This window comes from Botrytis fragariae, assembly GCF_013461495.1.
Source record: "Botrytis fragariae strain BVB16 chromosome Unknown tig00000223, whole genome shotgun sequence".
Classification (NCBI taxonomy): domain Eukaryota; kingdom Fungi; phylum Ascomycota; class Leotiomycetes; order Helotiales; family Sclerotiniaceae; genus Botrytis; species Botrytis fragariae.
This window is the reverse complement of record NW_023501001.1, coordinates 487,686-504,163: the sequence shown is the minus strand read 5'-3', so window position 1 is coordinate 504,163 and position 16,478 is coordinate 487,686. Positions and strand designations below refer to the sequence as shown.

Below are 16,478 nucleotides of genomic sequence, written 5' to 3'. Positions count from 1 at the left end.
GTATACAAATCATCCAGGTATAGAGCTGATTGAGATTAGAAATGAACCGTACTAAACAAGACGTCGGCGATCCGTTAATACAACATTTACGAAGAAACACCAAGACAACGAAAACATGGGCTTGCATCTACTGTCCGGATAGGGCAATACTCCTTTCGAAATCTGATTTGTGGATGCATGCACAAAACAATCACCAGGACAAGCTCCCAAGCACACCAGAAAAGTCCAAACAATTCCGTAAATCATGCGAAGTGAATTCTGTCTTGAAATATCCCACAAGATTATGCGAAAAAGGGCATCTACACGATGAAGCAACAACAGAAGGTCGGTCAAACAAGAGGACAGCTGAAGGGGGTGGTATACCAGTCGATTTAGTATCACCGTTCCGTGAAGACTTGGAGATTCCTCCGCCTCCGCCTCGAAAATATCGTGCCAAACAGCGCCATGATAATGAAAGTCCCCACAGTGGGCCACGATTCCCGTTCGAAGAGGATAAATTCTATTCTCAGCGAGAAACAAGACCTATAACACAAGAAGAGCTCGTAGCAGAAGTCAAAGGTTTTTATGCTAATCTCGTAATGGTCGAAGCCAAGCCCATCGAGGTTGATGAAGGGCCGTGGCAAGCTCTCATTAAAATGCTTCATACTTTATCTGAACAGCCTCTTAGCTTCTTTAGAGGCTGTCATCGTTTTCCTGATATTCCTAATTTACGTAGACTAGCATCAGAATTTGCTATACCTGCTGAAGTGTGGCAGCGTGGTACATCTTCCTTGCTCAAGTTCATCGGAAATATGCCACCTATCCCATATGATACAACGCTTGTGTTGGAATTCATGACACTTTTCACCATGGCTAAAGAGTATGACCTGTTTGAAGATTTGGGTTCCAGCCCTGGTGACGAAGAGGAACACCATGAGCTGTCACTTAGCCTCAAAGAACGAAAAGAACGAACACCATGTAGAGCTCGTGAAATTCTTCCCAACAAGATTTGGAGCCACAATCTATCATCGCCCCGAAATAAACCAACGAATGAATCCACGAAACATCGCGACAATGAGGTTCACAATGCTAAGCTAAAAACACACTCAGGTCGAGCAAGGAGTAAGGAACCATCGCCAAAAGGTCTTCTCCTGACACTCACCAGCCTCCTGGGTACTTTGCTCGCCGCTCTTGGCCATAAAAAAGGACTTTTTACAAGTCTCCTCATGGCAAGCGTTGTCAGCGACGTATCGGGTAGGGCAATACCGCCCGAGAATAGCGAGACAACGATATCGCCGACATTTTCTAGCGATTCAAACCCATTCCAAAGCCTGATAGACAAGAACAAACTCTTGTTGGATTGGAGTTACGAAGCAGGTACCGCAATGTTTTTAATTATCGCATGCGCGCTTATCCGAAGATACTTTTGCAAAGAAGAGCAGAATCGACTTCTGAGCGCTACATGTATGGCTGCTTCAACATCTCTCTTCGCATATCTCCGCGATCGCGAAGATATAACGGGTGGGGTCCTCGCAGGGTATGTTGTTGGTAAAGAGTTTCTCTTGAATATTGTATAGCTGACTTGTGTTTGCCTCCAGTGTATCTTTTGCGGGAGCTGTCTTTACTTGGAACACATTTTCTATGGGGGTCAAGAAATATAATTTTGGTGCCCCGTATGTTCCTCCTGTTCTCCTCAATGTTCGTGGCTAATTTTTCCAAAGCTATATCATCTTTGGCATGATTCTTGGGATGGCAATTCTTTGGAGAGGATATCCGTACATACAGCCTTTTATCGGCTCTGTAAAGATTGATGTATTCATCTTACCATCCATCACATGTTCGTTTTCGATACTAGAGATGGTAGTGAAAATTCATGACGATATAATCCGCTGGATTAGACGGTAAAAATCCCATCATCCACCCATCACGGTTCGAATACTCGACAAATGGTTCCCCAGATTTCTGTAAAAGATGGCATTCTCAAATGTACGTCATGGAATCGAGGCATATCATGATACGCTACTTTGCTTTTCGTCACAGTGTGGTCGTGGGTTCAGGAGGTCATTTAGCTTATCCAGCTCGTACCACTGTAGCGACTTCGTTACTGCCTATCCACGATCTGATCACCTTCCCCTCTGAGTCTGAATCAAACGTATATGCCTCATACGGCATTGATTTTTCGCACCTGGCTCGAGGATATGGAAAATAAATGGCAAGCATGGTGGATTGGCGATGGGAAGGAAAGCCCCTCTGCTTGAGCGCCGGAAGCAAATACATTGTATAAAATCTAATCACAAACATAACAAAAATATATAGAAGCAACAAGTTGTACCATCATCGCACTGTAAGTATCCCCATAGTGACTTGTCATTCTCCAAACCAAATTTAAGCATATTACCAGCTACCAAAAACAACATTATGAAACATCACCTCGCTACTCCTCAGCCCTCTGTCCCCTTCCTCCAGAATCGAACCATCGCCTCTCACAGCTACCGACACCCGCAGCGAGAATTCTCGTGCGAGCCACCACCAGAAAAACTCGAAATCTTCCCCACAACACCCAAGTAACCACCCCAAACCACTTCCGAGAATTCCTAAAATCTCAAATAGACGAGAAGACTTCATTCCCGTATCCTCATTCCTCTTCCCTCTCCCTTCCCCCTTCTCCCACCAAACCATCAATTCAAATCTACGCACCCAGAACTTCAAGCCCTCGCATCGAAATCACACACAACCATCCACATCTTTTATTTTTTTTATTTTTTTTACCTACCCTCACACACACTCATACCCTCAAAAGACAAACGCAACATATTATTAACCCTTCAAATCCATCCCGATCCCGATTCCCATCACAACCAAACCCGCAACCTCCTCCGCAACAACCCAGTCATTCACTCCTCACCCCATACTCCCCTACCCCTTCTCTGCCATCAACACACAAACCTAACCCACTCTCCGTTTCTCACCCCCGACTCCATACCTTCCCCATTCCTATACCGAAATTTACCCTAACAAACACATCAAAACACCATAGATACCGCATAGCTTCCGATCTTCTATAATATCATAGATTCACAGTATACATATGGTTCATTTCCAAGTTTCTAAAACTAAATCTTATTAATGTGAGGGCCCTGAGGTATCTTAGGGAGAGCCTCGCTAGCGAGATTTACTAAGACTTGATTATTCTACTTGTTCGTCTCTGTATCACTCAATTGTAGATTTGAATCTAATATTGCATGGCCATTATTGGAACTGTGATCTCTAGGTGCCGAAAGAACTAGGACATCATGGGTGGGGAGATCTAAGAAGATACAGTTCACAAGGGGAGAAGGTTTCACGGTCAAGATGCAACATAGTGTTCCGCTGGTATATTTGGTATTCGATGTATCTTTGAAAATGCTATAAAAGTTCCTTTGGGAGTCTTCGCTGTGCCAGGGAGCCTCCCTTATTCATTCTCCAAACTCCTCGTTAAAATGCATTTACAATTAATATATCGCTACCTTGCCACATTTATCCTACATTCGCTTTGATGCCAAGCTCTTGTTGAGTCTGGCCTGAATGGCTTCTTGTTGCGGATTCTGACGATTGCGGACTGGGGACAAGACTGTTCTACTGACAGTACTCTCATTCTTCTGGGGGAAGGTGTGAAAACTGGCGCAGTAGCCTTCAGCACATCATCGCTATCTGTATCGACAGGTCTTCCATTCAACATGGTGGATCTGGAAGGAAACGGGCGAGACGGTGTGATAGCTACGGCGCTCTGAGGAGAAAACAATCTGTTATCTTGTGGCATGCTCGATGTCAACTGACTGTAGCTCGTCGTGGGAGTTGATTGTCCAGTACGAGATGAGCTTTTCAAAGCAGGAGCCTGGCTTGCCCATCTAGACGTTGATAATCCACTCGCGCGCTTCTTTTGGAGAAGCTCTTCAACTGTAGGGCTAGTACTGCGCTCTGGAACCGGTGAAACGTCGGCCACTGTGCCATTATCCTTTTCAGCCTTAAAGTCCAAATCACTAAAAACTTGGGCGAGTCTGTCGACGTCTGAGTTTGTCACAGTATGCTTACTTCTAAGAGTACCCTGTTCCACTACCTTTGGTAAGTTCATCTCATTTTTCATGACCTTGGCGAGAGTATTTGGATTAGTCTCTTGAGACTTAGACTTTTCAGTTTCGGAGGCGGAAGCAAGACCTTTAGGTTCATTCTTGGAAACCTCGGAGCTTTCAATGTTGGTCAAAGTTTCTCGTGGCTTAAGGGGTAGAGATTCTTGTTTCTTAACAACTTGACGTGCAGTAGGGTTGTAACCAGATGAAGCACGAAGAACGGTTGCTTGATTAATGACATCTGGCCTAGCGTACCTAAAAGTGCTCAGACCTCTGTTTGATCGAAGCTTGGGAGGACTATCGCCGCTTCTAGAGTCCATCTTGTCTTCTGATTTGTTCTCATCGGCCGCGGACAAACTCTTGGATAAATTAAGAGTAGCGGATTGAGGAGCGATGGGGCATTTTCCACTAGACTTATCAGAGTTATCCTGGTGATGAGCATCAAATGATGGCATTTTGACATCATTTTCAGCAGAAATAGACAGAGACAAATCATTTTCGATGCTTTCAATGTTATCGCCTGCGGAGGAGAGGCTCTTGCTGACGTTGATTGGTGTTTCATGCTGTACACTGGAAGACTCTGGAGGATTGGAGGCGCCTGATGAGGCTACAAAGCTGGTCTTTCCTGGTGCATGCTCATCTTGTCGAAAAGTCTGTGAAACTTCTTCAAAGCTGAGTTTGCTGCTGAAATTAGTTTTCAATTCAGAAGGTTGGAGTTTTGTAGCAGTGGCTCTGGGGGAGTTCTTGTATTGTAGCTTATGCCCAGAGAGGTACTTTTCGAGACAATGTTTTGCAGCGAGTACTTCACTGGTCAAGGTGGCATTTGGTCGCATCTTCATCATCTCCTGGATCGAATAAGCCACTCGCTTGGGTCTGGGAATAACATTCATGATAACTGCAGCAGGCTTGGCAGCTTGCGTAGGGCTGATAGTTTCGGTGGGTTTGGTAGCTTCAACAATTTGAAGAGGCTCCACAGGCTTGACAGTATCAACAATTTCAGAGACTTCAGTCAATTCGACAGCCTGGACAGAACTAGATTTCTCAGCGGGGATAGCAGTCGCCGATTGAGTACCGTTATGGAAATTTTGAGCCATGTCGAGAATTTTCTTGGCGATCTCCTTGATGTAGGCGTCAATAAACTCCTGAGGAAATCGTAACAATGTTTCAGATCTTGTTAAGAAGTCCGAAACAAGTCCTTCGGTGACTGACAAGATAGGCTTTGAGCTTGAATAACGAGAGGATGACAGTCCGCCAATGAAAACATTTTTGGCATGTTTCATGAAATGCGCATCGTTTTCAAGTCCTACGTTCTTGGCCAAGTGAAAAACGTGATCATAAAAAGAACCGCCGTGATTTGCATTCAGAACCTGGAGTGTACCTTCAACAATGTCCCCTTCCATCAAGCTCAAAAGATCCTGGAAGTGGGAATACTCTTCAACTTCATTATCCTCAGCTTTGCATTCCTCTTCATGGAGTGGGACAAGAATCTCTTCGCTATCAATCAAAGTAAGATCAGCAAATGTAGAACTGCTGATTCTGTTCTTAAGATAACTTTTTTCAGCATCGGTCAACTTTTTTTCTGCCGATGATGAAATGGGAGACAAAAGTACGAGTGGACCCTGGCTTTCTTGTTCTGAGGAGTGAGGAGAGTCACCGCTACGTCTCAACTCTGAGAGTCTGAAACTATGATAATTAACAAAACTCTTTGCTATACCAGGCAGCTGAAAATATAACTTCCAGGTGGGTATCTTTTCTGTCGTAGGATTGGCCCGATATGTGACAGTGTTCCCAGGTTTCCCATCCTTCATATCGACTTTGAATATCGCAGCCTCTGACAGTAACTCGTTCAGAATAACCTCGTTGCCAATTTGAACTTCGAGGATTAAAGGAGATTTCTCATCGAGTTTGATGAGTCTTGCAGTTCCGAGTTTGAAAGTACTGTTGTTCTTGCAAACTTTGACAGGTTTCTCAATGACCAAAGTGCAAACAATGACTGGTATGGGGTGGATCATTACATCATCTGTTATTAAAGTCAGGCGGGCGGCAACAGTAGCATGTTGAACAGAATTGGCCAACTCGGAAGCATTTGTTGGGATTGCTGGTGATACCGATCGAACAGAATGGCCAGACTCCGACGTGTTTGCACCAACAATTGGGATGATCTGTTGAGCAGAACAAATCGACATTGAAGCGTTAGAGTTAACGGCAGGTACGACTTGCTGAAGAGATGGGATTGACACTGAGGCGCTTGCAGTATTGGCATGTGTAGCAGATCGACTGAGGTCATCTGATCCAGACATGTCAACAAGTGGAGCTGAAGGCGATGCCCACCGTGAATCCGCAAGGCTACCTTGGGGTGCCAATTTAGAAGCTGATGGTGGTACCAAAAGATCATCATCGACTTTGTTTTGTGGTGCAGAAACAACAGGCTCGGGAGCTGTTGCAACTGGGCTAGAGCCGATATTATTGTGCGAAAGAAAGGTTGCAGGACTCGTGAGCTTGAACCTCGAATTTATAAGTCGATTTGCCAGAGGAGGAGCAGCACGAGCGACTACAGGAGACGCAGCTCGGTGAACTGGCTTTGTAGATTTGGAAGTCGATTGAGGCGCCTTGAAAGAGCGGCCTTCAGTTCGATTCTTTCTGCTGAACTCAGCCTCGCGTTGTAAACGAGCAATTCCAGCATCAACTTTAGCATGTGATTTGCCACTACGTCTTGCGTCGTTGTAGTAAGTTTGGCTGGTGACTTGTTAGTTCAAAACGAACAATTCGTTGTGGCTTTATAATTTGCAGGAAATACATACCCGGAACCAGAATTATCAGTATTTTTACCTCTTGCTGCAAGATTTCCGCGACCACCCCCAGATGCATGACCACCTCTATTTGAAGCTCCACCCCGACCGTGCCCTGCAGAATGGCCACCTCTGCCACTGTTGCTTAGGCCAATACCACCTCTGCGAAGTCGATATAATTGTCCACCGGCAATATCGTCAAGGTCTTCAACGCCAGGATCAGCTTCGTCGAGGTTGAGGTCTAAAAAGACAAGTCAGCATGCAGACAGATCAAGGACAAGGTTTCTGGACATCGAACTTACTATGCCAAGCGGAAGCAGGGTGTTCTGGCCTAACTTGTCTGTTGATGGATGACAATGGTACCATTGGGACGTTGGCAGCTCGATCTTCGAGTGGCAAGGCATCTCTGCGACCAATACCAAGCTCTTCCTGCAAAACAAAAGGATTAGAATGTTGAAGCATATAGCAACACAGTGTGATATAATAAAGGGAACAAGTACGCGAGGGCTTACCATCATAGCTTGCCTGATCGCCTCCATCTCAGCAGCTGATCGTTCTCTTTCCGTCATCTTGAAGATGATAATATGATCTGATACTGCAAGGTAAATTCAAGTTAGGCAGGGTTAACAATAATATACTGTTATTGGCCTCGATCTCGTACGCAAGCATGAATGTTTGGACATACCTTCAACAATGCGCAGGTTGGATGCAATATTTGAATCTGTAGGAAATAAAAAGGTGACGAGATTCTGGGGGAGTTTTTGAGGTCCTTTCTGAATTGAGTATGAGAGAGGTTGTTTGGATTTTTCAAATTACCAGGAAAACAAAACTCGGTAACCAAGTAAGCTAAGATTATCGAGATTATGATTGGCCAAGTTATTGAATGAGGAAGGAAGTGAAGTTGAGACGAAGGTGCAGGGGAAAGAACGAAGGAGAGGAAGGAAAGAATGATGAGTACGAGGGATGGTCAGCTGGGACTGAGCCCACAAAGTCATCAAAGTCATCACAATCTTTTCATTTCGTTGCAGTCTTTGAATATGCGTGAATTTTGTAATCTGCACGAGTCTCTCAAACTGTACGAGTCCCTCAATTCCTTCCAACCTCTATAATCCCTTTTCGTGTCTCTCTTGATTCAACCCAATCTGGGAATTCAATTAAGTCTCCTCATTCATTTCAACCTGAGGTCCTGGATCCATTTGAGTCTTTTGGCCTGCTACAATCTCTCATCTCAATTCACTCAAACCTCCAAGTTCACCCGAATCTCTACTAGTCCTTCTAGAATGCAGGGCTGAATTATGTGAGGTTCGAGAAAATTGTAGATTTACAACTTCATTCTCTCTCCCTTTACTATGATCAAAAATCGCATACGTACTACATTAAAGCAGAATAGAAGTGTAGGAAGTAACAAGAAAATAATGAGAAAATAAAGACAAAAATAACGCATGATATGTGTTATATCTGTTATCCTTTAATTGCCTTTTCTTCTTCTTCTTTTTTCTACACGTTACGGGTCTAATGCTAAGGGTGTCAAAGATACTTCTTTATTTTCGTCTTTCCACAAGCTTTTGTTTTCGTTCCCATACACAACATGACTAAGCCTTGATATACCTGAAAGTCCTTGTGAATCAAAAAATATCATTTCAATTATATGTTAATGCTCATGCTCCTCATAGGGTTGTGTATCTATCCATCCCAATGAGCGAGGAGCAATCGAGATAGACCACTGCTTTGCTTCCATGCTTATGTGCTAGCCACGTCTATAATTGGGCACCAGAGATGGACTACTCTCCTAGACTTTCTCTCGTCTCAAGTACACTCTGAGAGATTATTAAAGCATCCAAAGTGGAGAATGTATGGAAGACATTTGGAAGACAGAATATGCTTGTGACTCTGGTCTGCTGCCGGTTTCTACTTTAAACTCTGTCTTCACTCCCACTCTCTGTAATAAAGTTATAGATTGCTTTATCCTCCACTTCCTATGTTTCAAAATCTAGAACCATACAAGTGACATTCAAGGAAAGGGTTCATGCTTGATGGCCATTGCCTTCTTCATGATTGACTCTGGACAATTTCCACTTTCAGTTCCTTCAATACTTGAAAGGCTGTTGACACGCAAAGAAGGATTGAAAGGGTGGCATAGACATCTCATAGTGCCATTAATGTTGCCATCTGTCTTATTCTTTGCTGGATTGGTGACATAAAACAGGAGAACTACATGGGAAATGCCACATGTGTTTTGGACTCGTGACAATATCCCTGTGATATCTGGCACAAGGAATATAATGATTGTTTGCAAATCTATCTTCGAGAGAGCAAGTACATCTTGAGAAATCAAAGCCTTCGATCACAAGTTTGACATTGTAAAGATGTTACAACAGTGTTTTTGAAGAACAGGAGAGTTGTGAAGGAAACCTTTCGACTTGGGTGAAGTCTAGAGGAAGATTGTGGGGTGAAAACAAAGTTTCAAAGTGCTCGAGCCCCCTCTCGAGCCGCTTTAGTTCTTCAATAGTTCTTCAATGTCTCCCTCAGTTTGAAAATCAAGTCCATTCAAAGCAGCATCCTAGAATTCCACGAATCGGCTACATTCCGAATGTCAGGAAGAATTTCTTATTAGCGATATCGCAATTCTAGATAGAAGAATTCCTGTCTGCCTTTCTGTGAATAGTTTCAATCTCCATCCCCAAAACCGATGAGATTCGCAAATATGAGGTCGTGCGGGCTTCTCAAGAGCAGTGGTCTGGCTATCAGAGTAAATACACATTTGTTTCCTCAGAAATTCATACAATTGACTCATTACATAGAGGACTAATATCCCAACCATTTTAAGACCGATAAGCGGACGAACTTTGGCAACTGTAAATACAAGCACTTCTACATACAAACCTGACATCGAATCCCGAACTCCTCCTTACCCAAAACTTCTCAAACGACTCCATGAGGTTCGAAGAGTATTAGGGTCCTCAAGGAGTTTGACTCTTGCGGAAAAGATCCTATATTCCCATCTCGATAATCCCGAAGAATCACTCTTGACAAATACCGACAATGGACTTAACATCAGAGGAAATGCAAATCTTAAGCTCAAGCCAGATAGAGTTGCTATGCAGGATGCTTCCGCACAAATGGCATTGTTGCAATTCATGACCTGCAAGTTGCCTTCCACAGCTGTCCCAGCCAGTATTCATTGCGACCATATGATTGTTGGACAGAGAGGAGCAGATGTTGATCTTCCAGAGTCGATCAAGGGCAATAAAGAAGTTTTTGATTTCCTGGAATCAGCGGCGAAGAAATATGGTATCGAGTTCTGGCCACCCGGAGCAGGAATCATTCACCAGACTGTGCTGGAAAATTATTCGGCACCTGGTTTGATGATGCTTGGCACAGACAGTCATACTCCAAATGCTGGTGGATTGGGAGCTATCGCTATTGGTGTTGGTGGAGCTGATGCCGTGGATGCAATGGTTGACGCACCATGGGAATTGAAGGCGCCAAAAATTCTGGGAGTAAGACTCGAAGGGCAATTGAGTGGTTGGGCGTCACCTAAGGATGTCATCTTACATCTGGCAGGCAAATTGACTGTCCGTGGTGGAACTGGATATATCATCGAATACCATGGACCGGGAGTTGACTCATTGAGCTGCACCGGAATGGCTACAATATGCAATATGTATGTTCTCTCTTCCTTTTTGAACATCTATTTCACTTCGCTTCTTCATGAGTCATGGCTAACAACATTCATAGGGTTTGTTCTATCCTTTCCCGAATATCTACCTCCTTCTGTATGGTTTATCACTAATGATATTTAGGGCGCCGAGGTCGGTGCTACCACTTCTCTATTTCCATTTTCTAAACGCCACGTCCCATATCTCGAATCAACACACAGATCCTCCATCGCATTACAAGCCCAAACTATCGCAGGAAGTCCTTCGCTCCACAACTTACTGAGAGCTGACGAAGGTGCTCACTACGACGAACTTATCACTATAGACCTATCCACATTAGAACCTCACATCAACGGGCCAGCCACACCTGATCTATCAACCCCATTATCACAATTCGCTAAAGCTGTCAAAGAAAATAACTGGCCAGAGACCGTATCCTCAAGTTTGATTGGTAGCTGCACGAACAGTTCATATCAAGATATGGCACGAGCACAAAATTTGGTTAAACAAGCATCGGCTGCAGGGCTTAAGCCAGCTACTGATTTCTTCATCACACCTGGTAGTGAACAAATTAGAGCGACTTTAGAGCGAGATGAGATTTCATCAACATTTACCGAAGCTGGAGGTATCGTGCTTGCTAATGCTTGTGGGTAAGTTCTATCAATCCTTTTGTCGTACTCGGTGATTTAATTTCCCGTTACATGACTTGTTACCCTGCATTCTACTGTTCAAACAACTCGAAATCTCCAGTTCCACCCGAATTCTCCCCTTGATAGACCGGTACGGAAATTCAAATCTGAATTGGGGAGCAACTTTATCTGGAAGTCCAGCATTTGCGGGCGTTCTAGAATTTGTCGAATCATTCAATTTCATTGAGTGTCTATTCACGTGTCTTATCTCCTTCCCAAGCCGATCCGAATAGATTATTTTATATTATGGTTCTTTCGTGATGAAGTTACTAACTTAATGAAGTCCATGCATTGGCATGTGGAGCAGAACCGATGGAGTTGCTAAGGGTGAACCAAACGCAATTTTCACCTCATACAACCGAAACTTCCGAGGCCGAAACGATGGCAACCCAGATACCATGAATTTCCTCGCTTCACCCGAAATTGTTACAGCCATGTCATACGCTGGAAGCACTTCCTTCAATCCACTCACAGATTCTATCATTACTCCATCTGGCAAAGAATTCCGTTTCGAGCCACCTACTGGTGCTGAACTTCCTCAGGAAGGGTTCGAAGAAGGAAACAAGGAATTTTTGCCATCGTCAGGTTCTCCTGCGCCTGAAACGGAAGTTGTTGTTTCTCCAACCTCGGATCGTCTAGCTCTTTTGGAACCATTCGCTCCATTCCCACAAAGCGATTTGGAAGGACTTCGTGTTCTCTACAAGGTCACCGGAAAGTGTACTACTGACACCATTTCTGCTGCTGGTCCTTGGCTTAAATACAAAGGCCATCTTCCAAATATCTCGGCCAACACACTCATCACAGCTATAAACGCTGCTACGGGTGAAGTGAATGTTGCCTATGATGTGGATGGTAGCACTTCCGGTATCCCAGAACTTGCTCAAAAGTGGAAGGATCAGGGCAAAGAATGGCTCGTTGTCGGAGAAAGCAATTATGGGGAAGGTTCCGCACGTGAACATGCGGCTCTTCAACCCCGATACTTGGGAGGCCGAGTCATTCTCTGCAAGTCATTTGCACGTATCCATGAAACAAACTTGAAGAAGCAAGGTGTTGTGCCTCTTACCTTCGCTGACGGAGAGGATTATGGCAAGATCGACGCACTCGATGAGGTTAGCACGATTGGGTTATATGATATGTTGAAGAATGGCGGAAAGGGTGAAGTTAGTTTGCGGGTTAAGAAGCACGAGTCGGGAGAGGAAATTATTCTCAAGACTAAGCATACTTTCAGTCCTGATCAAGCTGGATTTGTTTTGGCAGGAAGCGCATTGAACTTATTAGCAAATGCAAAGAGGTGATAGGATTGTAGAGCTAAAAAGGAACTGAATCAAAACAAAAGCTAATTACCCCAGAGTTACGTATTAGTTGGTACTTAAGTAGCATGGCTTCCGGTCTTTGAATCCTTATATCAACCTTGAAACTTGAAAGCTGTAAGTCACTTGACATTTCGGAAAGTGTAAATGGGATATCTAACTAGATGTATATCAGTTGCCGAGTAAAATTATGTACTTAGAAAACAGTCAGGTACCGCACGAAGATGGCTATCCCCGTCCCATTTGAGCCTTGGATTCTAGGGCGCCTCTGTTACGTAATAAATTTCCCCGCAATCACCTAAACACCAGCCTGGGATAAAAATCCCGGCCGCCTCCGTATTTACCAATAAAACTTCCGAGGTCTGTTGATTCGGAAAACATCCAATCATATTTTCCATAATCATTTGAACAATTGGAGCCAGTGAAAGAGAGAGAAAAAGAGAAAGAAAAAAAGCTAAAACCTCGTCGCTCTTTTCTTCCTTACATATTGGTGTGTATGTATGGTGTCGGTTCCCGTTTCCTCTCAGCTGCCAAGTGCCTTATCAACTATTTATCAATTTATCATGTCTTCCTCAATGCCAAGGTCAAACGGAAAAGATAACCTAGGAACCATTATCTCTCAAGGGCTCCCTAGCACCATCTTGGCTCCAATTTTAACATCCACGGTATGGAATCAGTTCCACTGAGCTCACGAGTTGCACGATAACAGCTCTGGGCGCCCAGACGCTTGTTGCGTGCTACAACGTTGATATGTTGATATCAATAAAAACGAGTAAAAGGAGATAAAAGGCCCGGTTTTACCCCATACGGTACCCTTGCAAAGTGTGATCGGGGTGGAGTTTTTCTTGGTGAACCGCAAACATGCGAGGTTGCCCGAATCCACTCTGCTTCTATGGTACTTTGAGAATGGGATCTTGGGGGCGGACTTGGCGGGACCGTAATCTTGATTATTATGATTTATTATCAATTTTCGAGTGGTCTTAGTTCTATCAGTGAATAAATAAGCCATCGGGATGGTCATTTATTATACCTAGTGCGTACTAAAAAGTTTTAGGTCGACTATCATACGGCAAATCTAGACGTTGTTAATTCTACCAGGAGCCTCCTAGCGCATACCCGATGCTGTCATATAGATAGTTGAGATCTCCCACCCATTCGTTGATCTTCCTTTAGATTCTTCTGAACATCATCCTTCTACTCTCCTCCTTTCTCCACCTCTTCTTTCCAGACTTTGGCATCTGTCTGTCTTCCTTGCGAAAGGATTTTGATTTCAACAGATATTTCCAAAGATGGCGGCACACATTTCACGAGATTACTCGCCCTCGAGTGCAGAGAAATCAAGTTATCCCATCGAGCACGAACGAGCAGGCATTCAAGATGTCGGTGAAGATAATGATCCAAATCACAATCTTCATCGTGGTTTGAAGTCTCGACAGATTACTATGATAGCAATCGGTGGTGCTATTGGAACTGGATTGATTATTGGAACGTATGTATTTGCTTTCTTTTCAAAGAATCTGTCATTACTTCCTTGCATGATAAGTCTTGCGAGAGGCGTTGCTGACACAATGTTACAGGGGAAAAGCCCTTGCTCAGGCAGGTCCTGCGCCACTCTTGATAGGCTATTCGATTGTTGGGTTACTGTGCTTTTTGGTCATGGCGGCTCTCGGTGAGGTAAGTCGTTTGTGATAGCCTTCTGAAATGAACAAGTGCTGACAACATGAAAGATGGCTGCTTGGTTGCCTTTGGCAAGTGGATTTACCGGTTATGCTACCAGATTTGTTGATCCCGCTCTAGGATTCTGTTTGGGATGGTAATTTTAAAGTCTCCCTATGCTCAACTAGCATATGCTAACAAGCTTTAGGAACTATTGGTTCAAATATATCATCGTCACTCCTAACAATCTTACAGCCGCATCTTTGGTTATACAATATTGGCTACCAAGAGACAAAGTTAATCCCGGTGTCTTCATTGCTATATTCTTGATTGCCATCGTCTCTATCAACTATTTTGGTGTGAAATTCTTTGGAGAATTCGAATTCTGGTTGTCAAGTATCAAAGTTATTGTGATCCTAGGTCTCATCATCTTGAGTTTAGTCCTTGTATGTGGAGGAGGACCGGATCATCAGGCAACTGGATTCAAATACTGGAGTGATCCTGGAGCGTTCCACGAATACATCTTGAGTAAGCAGCTCATGTACTCGAATAGTTGAGGTACAATGCTAACATCATATAGCTGGAAACTCTGGTCGATTTCTCGCCGTCTGGTCTACTTTCACTACTGCCGTCTTCGCCTTCTTAGGTACAGAACTCGTTGGTGTAACAGTAGGAGAAGCTGCCAATCCACGCAAAGTGATTCCAAAAGCTATCAAGCTCACTTTCTACCGAATTCTCCTTTTTTACGTCGTGCTCGTCTTCTTCCTCGGCATGCTCGTCCCATACAATTCCAAACTCCTTCTCGACAGTAACACAAAGAGCAACAGTGCCTCTGCATCGCCATTCGTAGTTGCCATCAAGATCAGCGGCATTCAATTCCTCCCCGCTATCTTCAATGCCTGTATCCTCATCTTCGTCTTCTCAGCGGCAAATTCCGATCTGTACATTGCCTCCCGGACACTTTTCGGTCTTGCCTCCGAGGGAAAAGCTTTCAAAATCTTCAAACGCACCGATAAACGTGGAGTTCCCATTTATGCCCTTGGACTCAGTACTGCATTCTGTCTCCTCGCTTTCTTGGGTGTTAACACAGCTTCCTACACCGTCTTTGGCTACTTTGTCAATCTCGTCACTATGTTCGGTCTCCTCACCTGGATCTCTATCCTCATCTCTCATATCTACTTCGTACGCGCTCGCCGTGCACAAGGAATCCAGAACACCGAATTAGCATACGTAGCACCTCTCGGTATCTATGGCTCCTACGGTGCTCTTGTCTTCTGTATCCTCATTGCCTTTTTCAAGGGATTTGCGCTATTCTGCTACAAGAAGACCGCCAAAGCGGGCACCACACCCGTCTTTGATCACTCAACTTTCATCACGACATATTTGGCTATTCCATTGTACATTATCATGTTCTTCGGATACAAATACTCAATGAAGACGAAGATCTTGAGGCCTGAGGAAGCGGATCTCTTCAGCGGAAAGGCGAGAATTGATGCGCAGGAACAAGAATATTTGGCGCAGGAGGCAGCTAGACGGGGTAGTAATGAGGAAACAAGGTGGGAGCGAATTTATAGGTTAACGCTTGGCTGGGCCTTTTAGATTCTCGGTAAAAAGAGGACAGGAGTTGATTGGAAGTAAAGGGTGGATGTTTAACTATGATTTCCAGATATGGGATATGAAGATAATGAATTTTATGTAGACAGTGCCTAAAAGTATATTCTGTAATATAAACAAAAAGTCTTTATGCGAAAGTCCCAACAATGCGTGTCATTGATAGCTACTGTGAAGAAGAAAACGAAAATTACATCAGGACCACCTCACTAATCTGATAGCACACAAACCGAACTGCCCCCCTTTTCCTTCATTTTCGCATAATCCGAATACAATCCTTATCCTTATCCCTATCCGTACCCACACCAACGCATCTCACAAGGCCAAACCCACCAAATACACACCCCGTATTCGGAAGAAGGCTAAATCAAGTAACCCTGTAAAATCTATCCTCCCCCCCCTTCAGATTCATCCGGATGCTATCACGAGTCCCTATCTACACACATGCTATCCTAGCTGTCTAGCTAGGATCTCCCATCACATGGGATAAAAATCTCTTTGTTGCATATCGCATATCCCAGAATTACAAGGGGAATCCTGACGGGTTTGGGTGGGAGATGGATTGGATAATGTGTCGTGTTGGATGATGGGTAGCTTGATAGGTAGCTTAATAGGTAGCGTGGTGGGATGGGTTGGGTTAGCTCCCTTCCCTACTATCTTCCCTGCTCTATGTCACACG

The 16,478-nt window shown here is 44.1% G+C and overlaps 4 protein-coding genes across 4 annotated transcripts; 3 read left to right on the top strand and 1 right to left on the bottom strand.

The window, feature by feature from the left end:
* Nucleotides 1-41: 41 nt before the first annotated feature.
* Nucleotides 42-1,884, top strand: Bfra_010894 (putative telomerase-binding protein est1a protein; the record flags this gene model as incomplete). The annotated part of the gene is made up of 3 exons (XM_037341225.1): nt 42-1,516; nt 1,578-1,652; nt 1,701-1,884. The coding sequence occupies 3 exons, from the start codon at nt 42-44 to the stop codon at nt 1,882-1,884; spliced, it is 1,734 nt and encodes a 577-aa protein (XP_037188644.1).
* Nucleotides 1,885-3,481: 1,597 nt separating this feature from the next.
* Nucleotides 3,482-7,443, bottom strand: Bfra_010893 (uncharacterized protein; the record flags this gene model as incomplete). The annotated part of the gene is made up of 4 exons (XM_037341224.1): nt 3,482-6,821; nt 6,887-7,115; nt 7,177-7,303; nt 7,387-7,443. The coding sequence occupies 4 exons, from the start codon at nt 7,441-7,443 to the stop codon at nt 3,482-3,484; spliced, it is 3,753 nt and encodes a 1,250-aa protein (XP_037188643.1).
* A 2,135-nt stretch (nt 7,444-9,578) lies between these two features.
* Nucleotides 9,579-12,517, top strand: Bfra_010892 (putative aconitate hydratase protein; the record flags this gene model as incomplete). The annotated part of the gene is made up of 4 exons (XM_037341223.1): nt 9,579-9,623; nt 9,676-10,542; nt 10,678-11,183; nt 11,506-12,517. 4 exons carry the CDS (start codon nt 9,579-9,581, stop codon nt 12,515-12,517), a joined length of 2,430 nt encoding a protein of 809 aa, XP_037188642.1.
* Nucleotides 12,518-13,821: 1,304 nt separating this feature from the next.
* Bfra_010891 (putative dicarboxylic amino acid permease protein) lies at nt 13,822-15,787 on the top strand (the record flags this gene model as incomplete). The annotated part of the gene is made up of 5 exons (XM_037341222.1): nt 13,822-14,021; nt 14,110-14,206; nt 14,260-14,345; nt 14,397-14,716; nt 14,769-15,787. The coding sequence occupies 5 exons, from the start codon at nt 13,822-13,824 to the stop codon at nt 15,785-15,787; spliced, it is 1,722 nt and encodes a 573-aa protein (XP_037188641.1).
* Nucleotides 15,788-16,478: the final 691 nt, after the last annotated feature.